The sequence below is a fragment of the Epinephelus fuscoguttatus genome, linkage group LG14, assembly GCF_011397635.1.
Source record: "Epinephelus fuscoguttatus linkage group LG14, E.fuscoguttatus.final_Chr_v1".
In the NCBI taxonomy this organism is placed as follows: domain Eukaryota; kingdom Metazoa; phylum Chordata; class Actinopteri; order Perciformes; family Serranidae; genus Epinephelus; species Epinephelus fuscoguttatus.
Window position 1 is genome coordinate 6,050,540 of NC_064765.1, and position 25,186 is coordinate 6,075,725.

The 25,186-nt window shown below is 40.1% G+C and overlaps 1 protein-coding gene across 2 annotated transcripts; it reads left to right on the top strand.

Moving 5' to 3' along the window:
* zfyve21 (zinc finger, FYVE domain containing 21) lies at positions 1 to 24,781 on the top strand. Of its 2 annotated transcripts, XM_049596766.1 has the most exons (8): positions 1 to 203; positions 6,853 to 6,903; positions 10,422 to 10,590; positions 14,213 to 14,288; positions 14,655 to 14,746; positions 15,010 to 15,063; positions 17,618 to 17,748; positions 19,744 to 24,781. In XM_049596766.1, the coding sequence occupies exons 1-8, from the start codon at positions 78 to 80 to the stop codon at positions 19,777 to 19,779; spliced, it is 735 nt and encodes a 244-aa protein (XP_049452723.1). In that variant the 5' UTR covers positions 1 to 77; the 3' UTR covers positions 19,780 to 24,781. The 2 variants fall into 2 exon arrangements, with proteins under 2 accessions (XP_049452723.1, XP_049452724.1); XM_049596767.1 differs by lacking the exon at positions 15,010 to 15,063.
* Positions 24,782 to 25,186: the final 405 nt, after the last annotated feature.

The window sequence follows — 25,186 nt, forward strand, 5'->3', positions numbered from 1 at the left end:
AGGGCGTGTCCCTACGGGAGTTGGTGGCAGAGGGGGTCTGTGCTGCACTGAGAGGAGAAACAGCCGCTAACAGAAACATGTCCGCGGTGCCTGACGGAAAGAAACTCGTCCGGAGCCCCAGCGGCCTTCGCATGGTGCCTGAAAATGGCGCCTTTAACAGCCCCTTCTCCCTGGACGAGCCGCAGTGGGTCCCGGATAAAGAGGTGAGACGAGGCGGGGAGGATTTGTTTGACAGCGTGAAGCTAGCTAGGAGTTTAACACGGCAGTTCCGGTCGGGATTTTCAAAATAAAGGCGGTGTTTGCGAGCTCAGCAGCATTGGCAGCACAATAAGTCACATTATAAACGTTAATTGTTTATTTTATATTATTATAAATGCACCTAAGACTAAACTTAAGTTGTTTTTTTTAGCAATAAAAAGAAATATAATTAAAGACAGTTACTCATGTAGGCTGCTGGATTTCTGCTTAGTCTTGAGTACTTTATTATTTTCATCTTCTGCTACTTTATACTTCTACTCCAGTTTACTTAGAGGCAACTAATGTCGTTTTTAATCATGATCAGCTCATGCTCAGTGGCCTGGGTGGCTTGATTTAACAACACATCATTATTTATGAGTTGATTATAGAAATATTGAGAGATAGATAGATGCACTTTATTGTCTGTCCCAACAGTGACTCAGGCTCAACAATTCACACGATTCAGTTCAAATTTAAAGACATTTAAATCAAATAAAAAGAGAGATTGTTAAAATATCAAAGCAGGTTAAAGTGTATTGTCTGTATATGCAAAGTAACTGGAACTAAAATCTATGTAGAGGATCAACATGAAAACTATTTGCCTCTGAAATGTTGTAGAAAAGCAGCATAAACAGGACAAAATGGTATCACGCAGGTAAAGTACATGTACCTCATAACAGTACTAAAGTGCAGCACTTGACTAAATGTATACAGTAGTAGTCAAAAACTAAAAGTAGCAAAACTGAAGTGAAAAAATATTCAGTTTGTAATAACAGTCCTGCTTGCACAGCTTTACATTAAAGGGGAGCACGACCTAAATTAAGACTTCCAATATGTTATTTCCTCGGCCTTGGAAAGATAAGTCAATATTTGTGAACATGAGCTGCTCTCTCTCAGAGCCAGAAACCAGAGTCTCAAACTTATGATGTCATTGGGTTAAAGTCTGGAGCTGCCACACAGGCAATAAATGGGGGAATTTTGGAGTGTTGAGAGTCGAAAAATGTTCATCTTTGGGTATGAATGCCACGCTCGTCACTGTTACCTCAGCCATTCAGTCACAGTCAAGACAAACCATCACAACTGATATGTACAAGTGCTGGACAATGATAGCACTGGAGGAGAAATCTGTTAACACACTGCGTATATATTATGTTTCCTCTCATGAAACCACACAGACCAGCGGGTCCGTCCTCTCTCCCTACATGCGTCACCTTTCTCCTCATCCAAAGCGAGTACTCTGCCTTGTGTCAGCATGTTTACATCTGCGGATATTCCATATCATAGCAACCAGAAAAAAAATTCTCTCTGAAATGCTCCCAGCTGGGCGTATCCTGCCGCGCACTGGGTGTTTTCAGCTGGAAGAATGACATCACAAATTAGAATTTTAGCACTCTGGCTTGTGAATTTGAAAAAAGAGTTGTTCACTTTTACTAGTATTTTTAGACTCTTAGACCATAGGAATAACATGTTTCAAATTTTGGGGCATAGTACCCCATTAAGTACTGTACTTAAGTACAATTTTTGGGTGCCTTCCTCGAGTATTTTCTGCTTTCTGCTACTTTATGCTTCCACTTATTGTTCACCCCATATCATGAAGTTGGCCTCAGTGGTCTGTTTTACTTGATTTATGATAATAATAATTATAATGATGACAATATGAATATGCAAAATAACTAAAATAAATCTGTAGTAGGGTAAAACGTACAGTGATTGTCTCTGACATGTTGCACAGTAGGATATAAAGTGGCAGATTGTACCTCATAGTTATGCTTAAGTACAGTACTTGAGTCAATGTACTAAGTTGTGGTGAAAAAGTAAAAGTAGCATCAGCTCTCAAAGCTTAACTGAAGTAAAAGTACAAAAGTATTAGCATCTAACTGAATATAGGCCACTTAGAGTATCAAAAGTAAAAGTACTTATTGTGCAGAATGGCCCTATTCAGAATAATCTACATTATAATAGTGGATTATAGTTATTGGTGCATAAATGTATTTGTTAATGATGCAACTGGAAAAGAAAGCGGAGCTAATTTTAATAGGGATGCACAATAATACGGTATTGGCAGATATCGGCTTTAAAATGAGCTATTAATCAGCTAACATGCTTTTTTTAAATTTTTGCACAATTAATTTATATTGCGCACACACTAAAAAGTATTGTATTTCATGTCTCCATTCGCTGGTGGACCATAACAATAAGAGTATGCTGCTTAATATGATGTTAATTCCACTACAGAAGAGAGTTGATGATCACTAAAATTAGGTGGGGGAAAGGAGTTGTTACGTAACAGCCAAAAATCCAATATTGTGCATTACTGAATTTTAATTATGTTATTAATTTTATACATCATTTATTAGCTGATAACATTTTAAATCAATAATCGAATCAATAACTAAAACTTAAACCAGTGTAGTGGAGTAAAAGTACATTAAACACCTCTGAAATGTTGAACAATAATCTGGTTTATTGCCATGAAGGTTTTCACATATGGGGAATCTGCTTTGGTGTTTTGGTGCATGGACAAGAGACAAAAAAATGTAGAAGCAAAACATACATATTGTACAAACACAAACAACACAACAACAACAAAAAATAGTGGGGCTGCTTATCAAGGTGTTGCGAGTCAAGCGCTTTTATTTTGTAAAGCCTCCAAACATCCGGTCCCCTCCATGCTAGCTGCGGCTAACTGAACGCAGCTGGACATCGCAGTTGGCCCCGGGACTGGGCGTTTCACGACCAGCTGGGCAGCTAACACGCTTAGCCTGTCAGATAACCAGCTAGTTAACTGTTTAAACTAGCCGCCCGACTCTGTCATGATGCCATATCTTCACTAGAGTTAGTTAAAGTGAGAGAACATCGGTAGTTGTGTCTGTTAGCTAACAGCCACGTCCGCACGTAGCCTTCCATGTTGCAGCTAGCAGCTGTGTTAGCTCCGCAGTCAGTAGCTGTCTGTCTGTTTGTGTCACGGTGCTGTAAAACTACAGGAGGAGGCACACAGAGCTGTCTGTGTCCAACAGAGGCACTTTGACCAGACTGACACTGAAATACAGCCAGCAGAGTTAATCATTTCTCTGCTGCTGCTCTCTGTGCACAAGATTAATCTGTGAGCAGTGGTCAAGAGGAACATGCATGGGTTTAATGAGGTTTAATGTGTTAGAATAAACATTTAAGTCCTTTACTGAAGCAGGAGCAGCAGTATATAAATGCAGAAACACTTTGTTGCAAGTAAAAGTGTTGGATTTAGAATATTATTTGAGCAAAACACTCAGAATTGCCCCAAAAAAAGGCTGTAAAGTACTTTTCCTACGGTATAAATCTCTAAAGTTTAGGGGCTGGTTGCACAAAACACCTTAAGTTTGTTCCTTAAGTATGACACTAAAGGCTTACTTGAAATACCTCGTCAATAACTGACTGGAAAGATCCCGTTGCATAAAACCCACAGAGCAATTATTAGTTGTAAAGGGACTGCAGCTTTGGAAAGTTGAGCAATCCTCAATCATAAATCAACTTGGTGAAATTTATTGCAGGAAATCATGTGTTCGTCATTAAGTGTGTCCATCTGTGTGTTCTCCCAGTCACAGAACTCTCTTCTCTGAAAGCCTTATTGTTTTTCATTATCCTCTGTAAACTCCTCTGCCATGTTGCAGTTAAGATGGAGTCAGCGGTACCTTTGTTTGTGTCCTTACTTGGTTACTAAGGTCTGACGGTTTAACAAACTTGAAGAAATTCTTTTAATCAATAGATAAAATTGTTTTTAAGTGGGGAAAAAAGTGAAGTGAAAAATACATTTAAGTGAAAAAAGAACTTTAAGTAATCCTTTAAGTAAAAGATTCATAATAATAATGATAAAAACTTAAATTGTTAAGTAAGCATTTTAAGGAAACCCGAAGGAGAAGATTTAAGGATGTTTTGTGCAGCTGATTTTTTTCCCCCAAAGAAACCTTAATTTTGACTTTAAGGACAATCTTAAGGTGTTTTGTGCACCTGGCCCAGATCCAAGACTGAGGAGCTGTATATGTTTGAGTTCAGTTCTTTTGTTTCCTGCATGGGGGATTTAGCTTTCAGCAGCATGTGAATAACAAATCAAAATATACATTAAAAACCTGTAGAGGTGAAGTAACAAAGAACTCAAAATATTTTTAAAAAATTATAGCGAAAGGGGAACAAATGAATAAAAAAAACATGTAAATTAATATATAACTACTCTGATAGTGAATTTAAACAATTTTGTAAGCAAAAGTGCCACAAATTATGGTTTTAACTTTTCAAATCTAAATATTTAATGTTTTTTTAGTCGCCTGTGACATGTAAGAGGTCAGAACAGTGCTAGAAGAAGCATTTAAGTCCTTTACAGACAGGGTTCAACGCTAAGGTTTTTTTTCACTTGCCCGGTCGGGCAAGTTGGTCAGAGATCTACTTGCCCGAAGTCAGTTTTTACTTGCCCTATAAAAATTGTTTAATTTAAGCGGCTATCAAATAACAAAGACTGCAGTTATTTTTATGTTATGTAATCTTTATTCACACTGTATTTAATTAATTAAAACAACATATGTCATATATTGTAGCTTAATTCCAACACAAATATGACAGTGTCAGGTCTTAAAGTGAAAAATTTGTCAATCATTCTCCGTCTATAATTTTGCGCCCTACTTGAGCCATGCCCACCTCTATTTATTTTTCACCCCTCTCTCCAGTTCTGCTGTATTAACACTGGGTTTAATATATTTTGCTTCCATCTCTCTGCCCTGCTCTACTCTACTTCAATGCTACTTAGCTCTCTCTCTACTCTACCAGTAGACTACCACATCCACCTGTTGCACAAAACGCACACAGCAGTGTTTCCCCTAGGATGGAGTTGTAGCAGCGGAGGTGGAGCACACGCATGAAAAATAATTTTCACATGCGTGAAACTTTTTTGTATGCTTGCAAAGCACAGCCTGCTGGGATGTTTCTATGTATCTACTGGCACCAGAAGGGCTCTTTAGGACTAAGTACACGCAGTACATGTGTGCACAGTAATGAGCAGGTGAAATGTCTGTCTAGCTTACATATGAGGTGTCTCAAGATTTAGGAACATACAGTTTTATTGAATATAATAAAAGTAAAAAGTCACTTGACATGCTGCTGTTTTGTGCTATGACCTATTTAAGTGCTGGAAGTTGTTATTTACGTGACAACACCTGAACGCAACACAAGCTCAGCATGAGTGCCGTGCTGAGCTGCTGTGCGAGCAGCGTGTCTGTGCGTAACAGCAGTCCGTTGGTTATTTACACACTGTCCATTTCAATAACTTTGTCAGCTGACAAACTGCACCGGGCTCAGGGTCAGGTTTGGTCAGGAAAATGCGGCCCGAGCCGCTCTAGCGTGCTCACCTGTGTGTGTGGCGGAACTCCGCCGTGCGCGATACAGAGAGCAGAGGAGAATTGTTAACATGTGACCATGTAGAGACAGAAATGACACTATGACATAACACCATAAATAGTATATTGTTATGTTATTATATGAAGCGTCCGTCACGCAAAATAATATCAGTGGGTGCTGTGGGCAGGACATTGTTACACAGCTGTGCCTGTGACTTCAGGCACAGAGACCGCTGCATCAGAGCAGAAGAGCATGTTTTAAAATACATTTATTTTATCAATTAGTTATTAACTTTTACTATTTTTAGCAACTTGCCCGATCGGGCAAGTGAGTTGTTAGTTTACATGCCCGACCGTGAGTTTTACTTGCCCCGGGCAATCGGGCAATCTTATTGTTGAGCCCTGACAGAAGTAAAAGTATCAGTACCAACATGGAAAAACACTTAAACACAAGTAAAATTTCTGCATTCACTACATTACTTAATTAAAAACAGTCTCAGATTTGCCTAAAAAGGACTGTAAATTTCTTTTTCCTTGCAAAAAGTAATTGATTGAATAGAGTAATTGATTTGTGAAGCTGCAGAAATTTATTCTGAAGCTATTGTGACATGAATTTAAATCATTTTTGAAGAAAAGTGGCAAAAATAAACAGTCTTGTCTTTTCAAATGTCAGTTTTTTTAGTCCCCAGTGATGTATAATTATTAATATTCCATGTTAGTAGTATTTATGTCCTTCACAGAAGTAAAAATAGCTATACCAACGTGGAAGAACACTTGGATTTCAGTAAAACTCCTGAATTTACTTTATTTGTAGCGTAAAACACGACTAAAGAGGCTGTAGAGAACGTTCTTATGCATTATACCTCCTTGTATTTGTGATCTAAAAGTGAAGGTTTGTGTCTGTTTAATGGATTTAATGGATCAATCCTACCATAATCCTACCTATCCTTTTTTTATTTTAAATTTAGTAAAGAAAAGTGCCAGAATGAACTGGTTTTGACTTGTTAAATGTGAATTTTTGTTGTTATTTTTGGTCTTCTGTGATAGTAAATTAAATACCTTTGGGTTTTTTGGTTATTTAAAGACATATTTATCTGACACGAACACTTTTTGTCCCATTGGTGACTTAATGTCAGGAAAGCATTAAGAACATGTGATTGGAAACTCTGCTTCAAACCTTTTTTTATAACCTGCTGCTGAACTTGAGCTCTGCACGTTGTGTAACATCCTGTTTGTCTTCTCTCCCGTCCTCCAGTGCCCGAGATGTATGCAGTGTGACACCAAGTTTGACTTCATCAGGAGAAAGGTTTGTCTTGTTCCTGCAAACACAATCACAACAACAAATCTCAGCTTTATCTGACTGGAGGAAAAAAACACACACGAGGGACACACGTGCACGAAGAATAGAAAGTTTGAGGCCTTCGTTTTTGTCTGTGTTATGAAACCTGATTTATTTCCATGCCTGGCTTCTGTTCATTTACTTTGGCACAGAGACACACTGAGGCCTCTGTGGTGACATTTCTTTCCAGTGACTGCTGACATAATAACACTGTCGATCTGTTGCGCTGCTCTGTCCTGTCCCAGTTTCTTTGCACAGCTGGTAGAAAATTCTTCCTCTTTATGGTAAAATTAGCTCAGGAAATCATTTCTTCACAGTAGCTGGTACTTTGAAAACTCAACCACCTTCATTACTGTAAGTAAAATAAGAATTGTTGTGTTTTTGTCACCTTAGAACGAGCTGTTTATATCTACATAGGGAGCAGGTCCTCGTCTATGGAGATTGTCATGTTGCACCGCCATGTTTCTACAGTAGCCCTGAACGGACAAACGAAACACTTCGTCTAGATAGAGACACGTGTGTTTTCACGTCAACCACTGTCATTAGCAGCCCCTCGGCAACTAGCAGCATCAGAGAAACACTGTTTGTTTGTTTTTTTACCATGAAACTGCTTTATTCAGTGTTTTTACTGGTTTAAATCAGCGGGTCCGTTTGTTTTGGAGAGGAAGAGATGATGACGGACAGATAGATGTTCATCTTGTTCATCTGAATCTAAGCTTATGAGAGAGAAAGGTGAGCACACATTAGCAGGTGCTAGGCTAATAGCCATCTCTGACACACCAAACTGCATCAGAACGTAAAAACTGCCTTATTTTTTTTCCTGTATTGATCGATATCGATATTTATCACAATATATATACAAAGGTAGGCCGTGTGTGTGTGCATGGGGGGCGTTCAGATGTAGAGTCTTTTGCATGCACAAACCCATTACTTTCAATGTAGATGCACGTCATGCATGCTCACAACCCAAAGCGACACTGTAGCGGCGCACATCCGGTGCGACGCGCTTGTTTTTCCGTCCGGCGCACAGCTCCACAGACCTGCTTCTCCCTCCGTTGTTGTGTCAGATCCCGGTTCCCCCTCGGGCTGTGTCTCTCCTACTGTTGCCCACGGAGCTCTGCCCCGTTTGAAAGGCGAAGGAAGCCCATATGTGGAAAGACGTGGCCTCCGAGATGTAGAATGTGTATTATAGAGGAGAAACACACATTTCAGGACCGCTGACTTGTATCATCAGAACAGACATGTCCTGTGATTTTCAGCCTCCTTTCATATTTCATAGAGGGGGGACAATACCTGACAGTAATATTCTCAGCTGTCAAGATGTGCCTGCTGTAAAGGGTAAATATAATCATAGAAGGCTGAAAATCACAGGACATGTCTGTTCTGATTAAACAAGTCAACAGTGTAAAGCTCAAGCATGTGGGGGCCTCCTTTCATATTTAATAGAGGGGGGGACCGTATCTACAAGTACAGCTGTCAAGATGCCCCCCGCCACAGGCCTTTGCCAAAAAACAGGGAAAACCCTGGATATGAAATTTAATTAATCTGTGAGTTTAAAAAGTATCCTGATGATGTCTGACAAATGATTTTCCAGCTTCCCACGGCACTCGTCGTAAAGCTGAGACAGAGCAGTTTTCTTTAACCCGTCTTTCTCCACGGTGCTCATGGGCATCATCTGCAGCTAGACAGTATGCAGCTGTGTCTGTTATAGCTCTGCTCCTCTTAGATCGCTTCCCATTCAGGGTTACGACGGTAAAAGAGGACACTATTGATCGCTGTTTGGGTGCAGCCCCGCTAGTGTCCGGCCACTGAGCAACACTTGTTGGCGAACTTCCTGCAGTTTTGGCCCAGATTTCCATGCTCTCAGTGTAGTCGCTGGGTTGCCATCTTGGTTTTGTTGTGTTTCCCGTCCTGGTCGGCACCAATCAACGATATATTTTGCATACCGTCTCTGTCCGTGCGTCGTCGCCTTTCATGTAGCCAAACTACTTCCGAATTATTGACGTTGTGTGACCTTTTTTATCCACAGTTTCGCCCTTTTTTTTTTTAAGGATAACGCCAGCTCTTCTTCTGCCGCTTTGCTCCTTACTTCCACTCATTTATCCTGTTTCCATTATGTCCACGCTACTTTCAGTTCCTCCTCACCTCAGCACAAACTTTGCAGTAAAAAAATGGAGGCGTACAATGACACGTCTGTTAACTCCTGCTGCATGACACGCTGTTTGGATCCATCTAGGTCCATCCATACAGAATAAAAATGACTATAGTATATCATCGTCATCGACACATATTATATTGCGATCCTGTTATGAGATTGTTTTATCGCCCAGCTGCATTTATGGATCATGTTAAAAACCTCCTGAACAATGAACACTGAAGGAATTCTAACCAGGAGAAGTTTCAGCTGGTGACAATCTGCAGTCCTCTCTGCTAAATGCCACTAAATCTCCATAAATCCTACACTGTACCTTTAAACTTAAGTTAAAATATGAAGTCTAAATGACAGATGGGTTTCATATCACTCAGCTCTCGGCCTTCTTGAGGGTTAAGCACAACAGTTTTAGTGTTTTTCTGTGTTTGATCTAGTTTGTAAATCCACTAAATGTAGAGAAGATGAGTGTTCCTTATGAAGCTCATTGTTTTGGACAAACAGCTGAAGTGTTTAATTTCCTGTCCCTTTAAAAACGCTGTACTCATCATTTTCTACTTGGCTGTCGCACCAGATGATCTCAGTATATCTGGTGAGTGTCGGTGATTCAGATTTTATTCACCAGCTTCGGAGACTTCTGGTCAAATCGTTACTTTCTGGCCTGAACTGGAACAAAAACTTAATACACTGCAGTTTCTGCTGACAGACTTCCTGTCTTTGCATCAGTCAGACTCCAACAGAAACCACAGGGGTTGTTATTATTGTATGTACAGCATTTTCTTTCCCTATAACGTCTTGATTATACGTGTGAATATACGACAAATTTATATGGTCAAAAAGTGTCTGATTGAACGTTTAGTGGCCTCATGAGGATAAGTGTGTTGATGCAGAAATGAGCACAGGTTCATGCAGTGATTGGTGAAATTAATAAAATGATATCTTGCAAGGCAGAACAAGTGCTTCTTTTAAAATGCCACATACACACTACTTTAATCACTGAATATCATCATATAATACTTTATGGTTTCGTTTTGTATTTAAAGAGACAGTTCACCCCCAAATCAAAAATATACATATACACACCACAAGCCGAGTGCCATCTAGTTCCATTATATTGGAGAGAATGCAGACATCTCTACGGCCGATATCTCCAACACTCCGCAACTCACACCAAAACCATCTAGGCTGATAAAGAGCACTACAGGCAAGTGGGAAAATATGTGTGTTTCATTTTTGGGGTAAACTATTCCTTTAATGTTGCATACACAATATGAACAAGATTAAGAAAACCAACAAATTGTCAGTAAATGTGACTGCAACTGATTCTTCCCTGCAGCATCACTGTCGGCGGTGCGGCCGGTGTTTCTGCGATAAATGCTGCAGTAAGAAGGTGGCGCTGCCCCGCATGTGTTTTGTGGATCCGGTGCGGCAGTGCGCAGAGTGCAGCCTGGCCTCCCAGAAGGAGATGGAGTTCTACGAAAAGCAGCTCAAAGTGCTTCTGGGAGGTGAGAAGTTTAACCTAGACCATTTTATTTTTTTATCATGCAACACTTTAAGTTTCTAAAGTGGTTTATAGAGTGAAGTTCCACTTTTCTAAATCCTTCCCTTTACGTTTGGTGTAAATGCTGTTTCTCACCCTGTCAAGAATCATATTAGGAGTGAAATTAGTTATGTGCACATCCACAAAACATCAGTGGTAAAGAATGCTCAGGATTATTGGTAAACAGGGTTCCCACAGTCATCAAATTCCTGTAGAAATAAAATTCCGAAAACTGTTTTCCAGGTTTGGAAATGGTTTGAACATAAATTGTTTCAGCATTTTTTTTTAAAAACATCTTCATAAAAATCCTAAAACATGTCTAATGTTACTGAAAGAAATATGCTTTTCATATAATTAGTTTAAAGTCAAGTGGTGCCTGTTGAAACATCACGACTATCACGTGAAACAGGTCGGCATCTGCAGCTAGTTGGTGACGGTAATGTTAAACGTGTGAGTAAAGTTAAGGCTAGTTCACATTACACGATTTTCAACCCACAAAATGCGTCGCAGAGACTATCGTAATCTTTTGAGTGTTCATACCTGGCGACGTGTGTTTCTGTCAGTGGTAGTCTCGCCAACTGCGTTACGACCTGTGTGTGCACACCACAAGATTTCTCCACCGAGCCCTCGCTGACAGAGCCCCAGATAACGCGGTGACGTCACCAAACTTGGAGACGACACATAGTAAAGACATGGATATTCTTCCCAGTGTTGAATCAGACCTGCCTCCAGGGCCTGGGTCCAAACACAACGCGCTCCCCGTGATCCTGTGGACGCCGCCATTGTTGTTGTTGCTTGCTGGCTTGTCAGTGTTGCCAGATCTTGGGAGAGAAACAAGCAACCAGGGCTATGGAAACAAGCCCAGAAGAAGCAACAGATATATGGAGAAAGGCGACATTTAGAGAGCAAGCCCAAATAAGCAACTTCACTTTAGGAACAAGCCCAAAAAAAAACGCAACCCATGACTACCAATATTTGTAAACGACTTTACAAAAAAGAAGGCCAAAGTCGCGGCTAATAAGCAGACCTGGCAACCCTGCGGCTTGTCCTCCTCACATTTCTTCCGTCCTCCTGCGTGCTGACGTGGGACGTATCCCGCCTCTCATTGGCTGACGCTCTTTGTCAGTCGTGTCACACTTGTCCAGTTTTCTAGCATGCCAGATATCCAGTCCCAGTCACAGACGAGGGGGCGACTTGCTCGTAGGCTTGTTCACACATGAGGACTCGTCGTGGCAGACTATCTGCCAGCTCACCTCCAACCCAAGGTGGCTCTCAAGATCCTCTGCAACGTCAAAATCACGGTGAAAATCGTGTAATGTGAACTAGGCTTTAGCCAGCAGTAGTATTTTGCTCATCTGCAATGCCTGGGAAGATCGTGTTTAATTGTTTGACCTGATAATAGACAGAAATAAATTCTCAGAGTGCAAAATGACATATTTAAAATTTTTAAATCCCTCAAAATATCCAGTTAACTGTGACATATGACAAAAAGAAGCATCAAATCTGCTCATTTGAGAAGCTGAAACCAGAGTTTTAGCTTGAAAATTCAAATTTTGATGGACTAATTCATTAATCCAATAATCATTTAACTCTGTTACTGTTGCTTTACAGAACAAATTGTATTAAAAGGTCCACCGTAATTTCAAACAGCAAAGTAAACGACACAAGACTTCTGATTAAGTAAAGGTAACTCATCACCGAGAATTAGAAGTCCTGCCAAAAAGTTAGATAGAATATGAATGTTAAAATTTGGGGATAAGTTCCAGTCACTGTTTCATATGTCATTTGTCAGATTTTGGAGTTTGGGTTTCATCTGAGTAAGTCATGCAAACTCAAAGAACCTAAGATCGGGTTTGAAATGTTGCTCAGTGTCTCAGACTGAAACCTGCCTCTAATTTATTATCAGTATATGACTTTATGACCTGACACACATCACGTGACGCCCACAGTCCCCTGTTGCTTTGCACAGGAAGCAGAAATACTATTAAAATCATCTCTGAAATAATCTAACAGAGTGCCCCTTCCTCTTCCTCCTCCTCCTCCTGCCCTGATAATCCATTGTGTTGTTGTTGAGTGTGGGTCAGTGTGTAGCTATAAATACACAGCAGCAGCAGCTCTTAATGAAAAATCCATCAGCAGCCCGGAGCTACAGGACGACGGCCGGCTGAATGCCTGTGATGTAGAGCCTGCAGCATGTTGGGGGGCCTCCTGCTTTATTGATGATGGAGTTATCAATAGATCAGCAGAAAACACAAGGTCACAGAAGATGAAGATAGAAGCGTCAGCTGACTCCTGAACTACAGCTAGATCAGGGTTGTTGGTTTGAATCTGAGAACTTCAACAGACAGAAGTATTATTTGATTCTTCAAAAGCCTGATCAGCCATTAGTTTCAACCCAAGCAACGACGAGTTAATGCTCTTGTAAGTAATGTGCAGCAGGCGGGTCATTGTTGCTTCGCACTGGGGTCCTGTATCACCCTGTTGGGACTCGTTTAGCAGTTATGACCCACTCACTGTACATTATCCTGCTCATTACACTGCTGCTTACTAAATACATTTTAAAACCAATTTATTTATTTGGTTTTAAAGTGGTGTAATCACCACTCCTGTTCGCAAAAAGAGAGAAAAATAAAACAAAAAAATGATGAAAAGGGTAGACAACACAAACAGACGCTGCCGTTACAAAGTTAGATTTTGCAGCAATTTGACCGAAGATAACTAAAAAATCAGTAATTTGACACAAAATATTAATTTAAAAAAATGACTTAAATAACATAAAAATTATTTTATTGACTTAAAAAGTATTTAATTGGGTAAAAAAAATATTTTATTGCTTCCACTACGCATCGATATTCAGAACTGCATCTGTAGCTGCTCCTCGGAATAAACAGACTGTAACAAAGACGTGAAATAAATAATATTTAACATCGACCAAAATGTTCAAATCTAATCACAGACTCAATCATCAGAATCCCCGATTTTTAAAAAAAAAAAAAAAAAAAAGTTTTACAAAAATCCCTTTTCCATTTTACAAAAGAATCAACAATGAACAATACAGTTGCACAACTTTCAATTTCTGGGGTTATTGACTAATCTCTCAAGTATGTTTTTATTTTAACCCGTCATTTAATTTAAAGTATAAACTGTCAGAATTAGAGCAAAAATGCTCATCACAGATTCCAGAAGAGCACAAAGTGGCATCGTCATATTGCAAAAACTCAAAGATCAACTCAAAATTAACGCATTTTAGAGGCTGCAAGTGGAAAATATTTGACATTTTATTCTCTATAAATGAGTGAAACAATTAATCAATTATCAAACTAATTGTCTTTTTCTCTTTGCACTAAAACACACATCTGACCAGGCACTCAGCTGTGGATTGGAGATGGAGATTTCCGTCGATACCAAAACATTTTTGAGGGTTTAACATCATGCCAGTTTTAAATTTTGGGGTCTGGTCGGTCTTTTAATTTGTACAAAAGAACTCCAATTCTGTGCCTTTTTAGTGGAAGATATGGCTCCATTGTTATGGCCAAAATACTTGCTTTTTCTGTTTACCACTTGTGGACTTGTTGTTCTGTTTCCAGGTGGCACCTTCGTCGTCACTTTGGGAACGTCGGAGAAGTCTGAAACCATGACGTGTCGCCTCTCCAACAACCACAGGTGGGCTTTTAATTTATTTGTTTTTAATTCCACATATCCACACATGATTACAACATATATATATATAAATATATTATGGGTGGGAATCACCAGAGGATCCTCTTTAAGATATTGTCACAATACAATATTATTGCGGTTTTAAATATGCTGCGATTTATTATCTTTTTTTCAACTGTTATTGATGTCCCCAAAGGAAAACTTTGTCAACATCTGTCTCCTGTCTGTTCATCTCACCTCAGTCATTATTTTGCCGCAGCAAAATGTTTCTTGTGGACTGAAAAAGCAATTGACTGTATTATTAGTTGTGTTGATTTTTTTATTTTTTATTTTTTATTTAATTATTTTTACTTTCTATCCAATCGTCAGGTATCTGTTCCTCGACGGTGAAAGTCACTTTGAGGTGGAGCTGTCTCGGATCTCCAGCATGCAGATTTTGACGGACGGGTCGAGTCCAGGAGGTGAGACTCTGTTACAGACCGCCCCAAGATCACGTGTTAAAATCAGAATTTAAAGTGTATTGCTTCCTTTCTGTTGTGTTAATTACTGGAAATTCTTGTGTCTCCACCATGTTTTATTTTCCATGAGATGGACCCACTAACCAACTGAATAATTTCTTGATTAACACTAACACTTTTGTTTTAAACGAACACTAACAAACTGTTTCTCCTCTGCTGCTTTGACTCTGGCGTCCCGGCTCTTCTTCTTCTTCCTCTGGGCTCAGAGAATGACATTCACACTTACACCAGTCTGCTGGACAGTCAGTATATCTCTGAAGGTTAGCTTCGGTTCACTCTGGTGTTGGTTGGGTCACTCATCGTCATCACTCCATCCTCCTTTTTTTTCCCATATCTGTTTTTTTTTTCATCCCGTGTGCATGACAATGCCTGCAAACAAAACCAAAGATACTGTTCTCCTTTTATGTTTTAACATGTCTCTGAGTCCAAAAATCTGACATTCCTGTCCCTTGCATTCAGCATGTTTGTGTTGCACAGCAATGCATACATCTAAACACAAACTTCTCATAAAATGGTGGCAGCTATTGTATTATTTGAGCATGTTGAGCCTGACTACACCTTCTACTTTAATCTGTTTTGGTGCTTCATTTTCAACCCAATCAGCAGAAAAAATGTTGGCATTGTATGTTTCAGCAAACCACCGATACATTACATCTGTACGTTATTATGTAGTAGATGCGTTAAAACTAGGTTTCTTTACGTTTTAACACTGTGGGTAACATGGTTCAGTTTAGGGGGGAAAAAAGATGTTTTGGTACAGTCACATCTGGAAAAACTGACAGATCAATAACCTCCTAAGCCCTATGATAAGCTATTATGGCAAGGCTTAACTATACAGACCAGTGAGCAGTGATAACTAACACGTCTTTGTGGTCATCAGGTGGGAACCTCCTTTCACCAGTGTTTGGTCTAGTTGGTCCCACGACACCTCCAGGAGGCTAGATAGTGATCTCTGGCGTCCCAGAGACACTCCCCTAATGCCAGGTCTCACTGCTCCCTGCACCAACCCAACAACCTCCTTTCCCTTACTTACACATGGCTCTCTCAGCCCAAACAGCACTGCCACCTTCAACAAACCCAGGCTCCGTTCATGTGAGCTCCAGGTAGTGACAGTGCTGATACTACCTTTCCTAGCACATTCACCATACTCTATTTCACACGCTACATAGCATAACTCCAATATAACCTAAAGTTAAAGGAGATAGAGAAGATAAACTCACAGGCATTCTCAGCCCAAACAGCACTGCCACCTTCAACAAACCCAGGATCTGTTTATGTGAGCTCCAGGTAGTGACCATGCCAATACTAAAAAAAAAAATATGATCTCTCATTTCTTCTCAGAGTGAGATTCAGATTCTGTTACAATATTAATAGTTCCAACTAAATAAAATCTACCACTAATTACACATTTAAACAGCTCCCAAATACACAAAATGTCCCCTGGGATCTATATATATAAATCAACAGCTGATTTCCTTCTTTTAGTAAAATCCTAAATGATGGAGTTGTGTTTTTTCCACCTGGACATTTATGCTCTGCCATTTCTCCTCTAATCATCACACTGTAACCTGTGACAGGCTGTTATGATACCACAACTGTCACACAGTCACATATATGGAGTTTATTCAAGTAGGTTTACATTACCGAAGGTTTACAACAAAATCACTTGACGACACCAACTCATGATGAGAGGAGAGGGAGAGACGCTGTGCTGCTGCCAGAGGAGCCGCTGAATGAGTTCCCTCTGAGCAGTAAGTCACCAGAAGAGTCTGAGAAGTCCGGGGCTGTTCATGAAACATTCAGGACGCCACAGTTTATTCCACACTACTGAAGCTGCTCATTTTTTTGGAACCACCGCAGAGACGGTAATAATTTCGCTTTCAGCCGTGCTTGTTGTTGCCGTGGGTAACAGTATGATGCCAATATGTCAACGAAATATCGCGCGTATCAAGATATGACTTTGTATAAACAACTGCACTTGGTGGCGCTATCCCCGGTGGAAAAACAGGAGCAAGTTGCTTAAAAACACCCTCATTTGGTGGCCAAAGAGCCACTGAGTAGCAGCAACAATTTGGTAAAAAACATTTAGCTCATATACAAGGTCATTTTAAAAACGCTGACATGAAATGTTCGTTTGTAACAAATTTGTGGTCTGCAGACACGTACAGTGCCAACAGTTTCTTCTGGTGGCTGTGCTGCATTTTATTTTGAAGGTGACTGTGTTTTCTTGTTGTGTTCTCTCATTGATTCTTATCTTCCTTTTTTTTTTTAAATTTGTTTTGTTTCTTCCCCTCACATCTCTTCTGTTGCGACATCTGTGTGATTGTGCATGAATCATTTAAAGAGTTTGTTATCGATAGTTTTGAGGCTGCTGTCATGGGGACACAGTTTGTGACTAAGGGATATCTTGACATTTTTATTTTTGGTTTGTTTCTTTGTTTGCTGCACATTTCCCTTTCTTTTGTTTATTATTCATTAAATAACCTGTAGCTGTTTTTAGTGAGACAAAGATGTAAACTTTATTTGTGTAGAATTTTTTTTTACAGTGTTTAAAAGAAGTCTTAGCTCTTTCCCAAAGTGTTCGTGAGGTGAGTGCTTTGAGGAGAAAAGTGACAGACTTTAAAATGTCGAGATAACTTTCTTCAAAATGTCATCCAGTCTGAGCTGAGGACTCCAGTCTTGTTTCTTGCTGCCTGATAATTTATGAAGACAGAAGACTCACAAAATACATTTTCTTTGACAAATAGGCTCATTCAGTTTAATCCATCAAGCTGGTTATCTTACAGATATGTGTGTGTTTGTGTGTGGGTGCAGGAGGGACGTCACGGGCCAGCGGCATGCTGCTCCACTACAAGCCAATGGGCTCTCAGGACGCCCAGCAGCTCCGTATGGAGGCAGCAGACGACAAGAAGGTGGCCTCGTTATGGTTGGCTGCGATGCACAAGGTACGATGTCTCTGCACTGCAAACAGTGTACGTGTATCTAATACAGTCTATTAAAGTCTTACAGTCCTGCTGAGTGTAAATACACACTCATCACATTATACACAATGTGGAGCTGTGACAAAGGAACAACTGTCTCCTGTTTTAATGTATCATGCATGTCTGAGTCTACTGTTGGCTTCTTTTTTGCACATTAAAGGAGAAGTCCAGTATTTTGCACTTTGAGCCCCATTTCTGGGTTGTTTATGATGAAATAGAGTGGTTAAGACCAAAATAGTGACGATTGTTCCTTTTCTGTGAATTTGGCCCTGCCTGGCTTAACACTGCTGCCTATGACCATGTGTGAAAGCAAACTGTGTTTTTCATGGTGATTTATTTGACATTTTGTCTACCCTGTTCATTTTCTGTAGAGGTCGTAATCCGCCACCACAAACAGAAGGGGGGTTGTTTACGACAAGGTTGTAGCCATTGTAGTCTTTTAGCTCAGCTAAAGTGCCGGCTCGACAGTGCTGTGTGCGCTCCTGAAGGAAGAACAAGAACGAACGAAAAAGTTTTGTAATAAGTTGAAACAATTGCACAATGGATTACTCGCTTGTAAACAACCTGCGCAGTACGATGCCTTTGAACGCAACGCCAACCTTCTTCTTACATTGCAATGGTTTCCTGCCAGTTGGCGACACCCACGTAAAGGAGCATTATCGCCATCAAGTGGGCTGAAGTGTGTAACACTTCAGGGTCAAAGGAACGATCAAGCAGAAGTTTACACACGGGTGTGAGGCAGCTGAAAACATAGTTCCACAATCGAGATGAAGATTTTTTTTGTCAGAACATCAACGAACACCACTGACCACTTGCTGAGTTTCATGGCTTTGAAAACGAACGTTTAGGGTGGTTTTAGGACAGGTTCACACATGGCCATAGGCAGCAGTGTTAAGCCAGGCAGGGGAAAGCCAAATTCTCTGAAAAGGAGCAATCGTCAAACTTTTGGTCTTAGGCTCAAAGTGCTAAATACCGGACTTCTCCTTTTAAGTCAACTCAGACGACATTAGGAAGACTAGAGTTTAAATTATTAGTTGATTTAATTGATTAATTGATCCACAGAGAATCAATCTGCAACAGTTCTGATGATGAATTGTCTATCATGCTAAATGTTCTGTACTGTCAGCTCCTGTAATGTGATGATTTACCACCTGTTCTCTGGTGACGTCACTGTTAAACACCGTAAACTGTTGGAGAGTAATTATGTGTTAGCACATTAATGTTAAATAGCTCAATTGTACTGTATGCACACGTTAGCATGCCAATAATTAACTAATAAGTTAGCATCAAGAGCAAAGCACACTGTAGAGGGGTCACAACATGGCCTGTGCTCTGGCTCCACCTTCAGGCTTAAGTTTGCATTTTTGTCTCACTGATGATAATGATCTAAGAATGTAAAAAATCAATAAATCACCTGTTGATTTATATATATAGATCCCAGGGGACATTTCTTTTGTTTAGTTTTTACTGAATATTTGATGCAAACTGTAAAACTATATCATTTATTTTGTTCTTAAATTAATAATAAAATATTTTTTTACTACTTTTGTCATTGTCAAGAATATTGTCACTGCAAAAATACCCTGAAATATCATGATACTATTTAAGGGCCATATCACCCACCCCGAATACAATGAATCTCCATTTTTTTAACATTGTCTTTATTGTTTTTATGATTTAAAAATACATCGGCTGAATCAACAATGCACAAATATGTAATCACATAAACGCCCGATCAGCCCTCGTGTTATATATTGTCGCATTATACACACTTCTTATTCTGTTTCCATTTTCTTATCATTTCTCTGTGTGTATACAGTATAAGAGCAGCTGTAAGGTCTCACTATGGTCAATAAAGTGTTGTGAATCTGAATCTGAATAGCAGAGTTGTAGCTGTTGATGTGATGTATCCTTGCGCTGCATTAACATGTTCTTTTAAATCTCTGTCTTCCCTCACAGGCGGCCAAGTTGCTGTATGAAGCTCGGGACCAGTGACCTGCAGGCAGCCTGTCCGACCCTCCAGGAAGCACACACCCAAGTGTTTTTGTACCCGGTCTCACCGGGGTTTGGTATCGTTTGGATTTTTATTAACACCAGTTCTGATTCTGCTTATCCGTCTGATTCCTCATCGGTTCTTGATACCAGTTCTTATCATGGTGATTTCTGCGAGAAATGTTTATATGAGAAGAAAACACTTTATTACCTCTATAACCAGTACTTTGTACGTCATGTTTACCACAGATAGGCTGATTATTCGTCTTTTTGGCATTTTACATCTCAGAGTTCTATAATCCTGTTTGTTTTAATACATAAATCAGGGCATGCAGCATTAATGTCTAAATGTGGGACAAACTGAGACAGCAAGAGAAGAAGCTGTCCAACACGAGGTAGAATCCGTTGATGTTTGGGAAGTTTCTGCTTTTAATTCCTGTTAACTTTCTCAGATTTGAGAGTTTTGATCCTTTGATACTTACAGTTGAACTTTGACATTATAACAGCAATGAAATGTGACATTAGACCTTTCATAAACCTTTTTTCATAACGTCAGAGATGCAGTAAATCTTCAGATAGAGGCACAGTTATTTCAATAATTTTATATGCTGCAGTTAAATGTCTTCTTTGTGTGTGTGCGTGTGTGTGTGTCAATTGGGATTTTATTTCCTTGAAGGAGTGATGAGACACTTAACAGATCCCTGTAGGGATGGGTTTTTTAATTTTTTAATTTAGCTGACCCTCCTTCTACAGAGGTCAGCTCAACAGCACCAAGTAGGGACTGTATGTCTGTGCTCGAGGGACCTTCAGCAGGATGGGTGCTCGACGTTTGAACCAGTTTGATCTTCCAGATAAAGCTTTGTCTCGCACACATTAAAGGACAAATCCACCTGTAAAACCCTTTAACGTAGACAGAAAAGCAGCTACACGTGATGTGCTTTGCATTGTGGAGGCACTCTGGGAAATGTAGGATTCCAGCAGAGGCTAGAAGAGGACAGAAGAGTTGGTGAAATGCAAAGAGCATCACAAATTTATCCAGAATGTAAACAAAATCTGTTGGATTTTTCCTTTAACACACCTGCGTCCATTACAGTTTCAGAGTAAATGAAAGTTCAGGTTTCTGTTTCTTCTCTGTAGATTAACACGTCAATAACTCTCCTCTCTGCTACGATTATTTACAGGTTTTAATCTTCAGACCCATGTGTCTGAGGAAACTACAGACTATTCACTGATTCTAGTGAAGCATAAACACACAGACATAAATAAATGCTTTAAATGTAGTTTCATGGATTAAAGTTTTGTATGAGCTATTTTGTTAACTATTCCTACTTTAACACAAAGTGTGTTCGATGTACTTGCATCACTTCTAAAGCGGAAGGATAGTTTTTTTCTAACACTTGTAAACAGTAATTGCTTTTGTCCTACTCTGTCAGGTTTTCCTTTTTTAAAAAAAAAATTTTGTTATTATTGTCCAGGATGTGAAACCTTCAGTCAGCCAGTTGCTGTTCAGTGCTGGTTGAGTTGGTGAGTTTGTCAGTTCGTGGTTAGTTGTACTTCCAAGGACCTATTCTAAAGAGAAATGTAGTTTTGACTCAGACGGTGAAACTGTTAGCCAGTGCAAGAAAAAATGTAACCTCGCTCTGCAGCCAGATATACTGTACATGCCCTGAGCTCAAAGTTAGATCATAGCTTCTGTCAAAAACGAAAATACAGACTGGACCTTTAAGTGGACTTTAGTTTTAATTTCCATGATGAAAGTTTTTGCTGCCATGTGACACACATGTGACATTACCTTTGAAGGTTTAAGCCCTGATGTTGTGACAGTGTCTGCAAATCTCCAATTTTCCTCCAAGCTCCGGCTAAAAGTTTTGAAAATTTTCAGTTGGATGAAAATTTTAGGGATTTTGTAGCACTGTGGGGTAAAGATGTGTATTTTTAACTCATTTAAAATCTTGAACATACACTTAAGCTTAAGCATGAGGCTTTTTTGTGAATTTAAGTGTGAATTTAAAGTGAGCTTTGGTGTTTTTCAGCCTTCTTGTGTCTGAGTGAATATTGGAGACGAGAACTTTTATAATTATTTCAGTATTGAGAGACCCGCAGGGGGGAAACTAGCTGCAGTGTGATATCTACAAACAGTTGTGCCACATCAGTTTACGTCGACTTAAAATGCTTGTTTTTGTTGCTGAGAGGCTCCAATTGTTGTGACAACTTAAGGCTAGTTCACATTACACAATTTTCACCCTGATTTTGCGTCGCAGAGACTATCGTAATCTTTTGAGTGTTCCTACCTGGCGACGTGTGTTTCTGTCAGCGGGAGTCTCGCCAACTGCGTTACGACCTGTGTGTGCACACCACAAGATTTCTCCACCGAGCCCTCACCGACAGAGCCCCAGATAACGCAGTGACGTCACCAAATTTGGAGACGACACATAGTAAAGACATGGATATTCTTCCCAGTGTTGAATCAGATCTGCCTCCAGGGCCTGGGTCCAAACACAATGCGCTCCCTGTGATCCTGTGGACGCCGCCATTGTTGTTGTTGCTTGCCGGCTTGTCAGTGTTGCCAGATCTTGGGAGAGAAACAAGCAACCAGGACTATGGAAACAAGCCCAAAAGAAGCGACAGATATATGGAGAAAGGCGACATTTAGAGAGCAAGCCCAAATAAGCAACTCCACTTCAGAAACAAGCCCAAAGTCACAGCTAATAAGCGGACCTGGCAACCCTGCGGCTTGTCCTCCTCACATTTCTTCTGTCCTCCTGTGTGCTGACATGGGACGTATCCCGCCTCTCATTGGCTGATGCTCTTTGTCAGTCGTGTCATACTTGTCCAGTTTTCTAGCATGCCAGATATCCAGTCCCAGTCACAGACGAGGGGAGAACTTGCTCATAGGCTTGATCACACATGAGGACTCGTCGTGGCAGACTATCTGCCGACTTACCTCCGACCCAAGGTGGCTCTCAAGATCCTCTGCAACGTCACAATCGCAGTGAAAATCGTGTAATGTGAACTAGGCTTTACAGAAAGAACCACATCTCGCTTAGGGAGAAGTCTCATTCTGACATCTTGCAGACTTTTCCCACTATGTCGAAATGGGCTAAATATTCAGCCATGAAGTTATAGATATTTTAGATGACACTAAGCTACACTTTCTGTTCTCTTCCACAACACATTCTTCCCTGCACTCCTCCCTCCAACTCTCACTAACATTTCCACCGTTGTTTTTTCCACAAGTCGGCTCTCGATTTCAGAACCAGACTTCTCCTTGAGCGAGACTTAGTTACACACAATGACAAACAATATCAAGGAAAACGTTTCATTTCTCTGCTGGGATCCTTTCCATAATGTTGCCGGACACAATCTGAGCATATCAATGGCAAAATCAAGCACTTGTAGTGGATGTACATCAACAGTGAACAAATGCCCCAAGCAGTTACGTTGTAGTTTGTTTTACTGCTGCTGGCTGCAGCGCTCTCTCTCAACACTCCACCAATTTCAAATGGTGACGTGTCCATAGGTCACACAAGCCCCGTTTCCACCAAACACTTTCAGTCTGGTACCTTTGGAACCAACAGTAACCCTTCAGACATTGTACCTAGACCCTTGGTCCATTTAGCGTTTTCACCGTAAACAATCCTCTTAAATGTGGGCGGGGCTGTTGTCACTTCCTCATTATCGGTGACACAGATGGAAGTCTGCACCTGGTTTATCGTCCACAGAACGAGGCTGCACGCCGACATTTTCAGAACAAAATAGAACAGGCTGCAGTGAGAGTCTCTCTCCATGGGATATTTAAAAATAGCAGCTTTGTGCATTTAGTCCTTCTCAGGCAAGCTCAGGGGTTTTGTGTTGCTGTAGCCCACAGGAATGACTCTCCGTGATGCTTTTTTATAAAAATTAATATGTATTTTTAAACATTTGAAGATCCACTCGTTACTAAAAGTGTGTGTCATCCAAGAGAGACTATAAAGCTGGGTGATGGTAAAAGTTGTCACATTGAAATTTAAGGTGTGCTGATGGATTGCGTCATCACCTCATACATTAAATAAGTTAACGTTCCACCTTAAAAGTCGCCGGCAGTCGGCCCAGTGAATGAAATTATTTTTTTCTCAGACTCCAGCTGCTGTGAGAGGCAGCAAAACATCCTTTCATTTTATAGTTACAGTTTACTAATAAAACTCTCCACAGTATGAACAGTGGTTACATGAGCCTCAAAACCAGACACAACTCAGCCCTGAGCAGAGTGACCGTCCTCTACTGACCAGTCTTTTAGTACCAGATCTGTGTGCTAGGTACCCCAACAGAGGGGGGACCAAACATGGGGACGGTACTGAACAGTTCCATTGGTACCATCCACGGAAAATAGTGTGCCGAACTGAACTGAAGGAGAAAATGTGGTTCAGGCTGAAAAATACCAAAGTTTCCTTTTAAAATTACAAGAACTTCAAACAAAGTGTTGTGACACAAAAATCTTAACTCTTACCGACTTTTTCAGGCTGAGCGAGACGGTGAGATGCAGATGAAACCTCCAGAAATGGATAGAAAGTGGATTTTGTTTAGACTTTTTTTTGTCAAAACAACCACTGACAATACAACCTTGAAGGCAGAATGAGTGGGATTTGTCAGTTCCGGTTTGTAAACATTAAATATTATATTAAATATTATAAATGCAGTTTCAGTCGTGAACACTATGTGCTGTATTTAGCTACGATTACCAAGTATCATCGGCTTTACAATAGTTTGCTGGCATCCGTCGTCTTCCCTGTTTTTTTTCAAAGCTGGAAGAAACAACGTAGAAGTGGTTTAATGGAGCAAAGAATCGGTTAACTGCTGGGTTTTTTGGCCTTTTTTCCACGTCACACCCAATGAAACCAACGTCCAGCACCTCTGCTTTCACTTTGTAACATAAAGTTTATTTTTATACGCTGCTCACCTAAGAATTAAACCCACAAGTTGTCGTTTGGTTTGAGACTTTTTTTTTTTTTTTTTTTTTTTTTAAAAACAGAGACGGAGGACGGTTTTGTGAGGTTTTTGTGTAAAAAGTCGTCTGTGTGGTCACTCTCGATGTCGTCTCAGAGGCATTAATGTACATTCACAAGGGTATCCAGTTAGGTTCTTCCATTATAGAGATGTTTGTTATGAAGATACATGTGAGGGCTGCACAGTGAGGAACACAAATGATCATAATAGCTTCTGTAATTTAAGGCTACAGCAATTTCCTCTCTCCATTGTTGTTTTGGCGTCCTACTTCACTGTTAATCTAACACTAATAAAATGCATCGTCCCTTCAGGTGAAGTCTAAACATTTAAATCAGACCTGAGACCAGTATAATTGGTTAATTGGTTATTTTGCCTGTTTTTAATCACAATCACACACTGCCAAAATGCACCACATTTACATTGAATT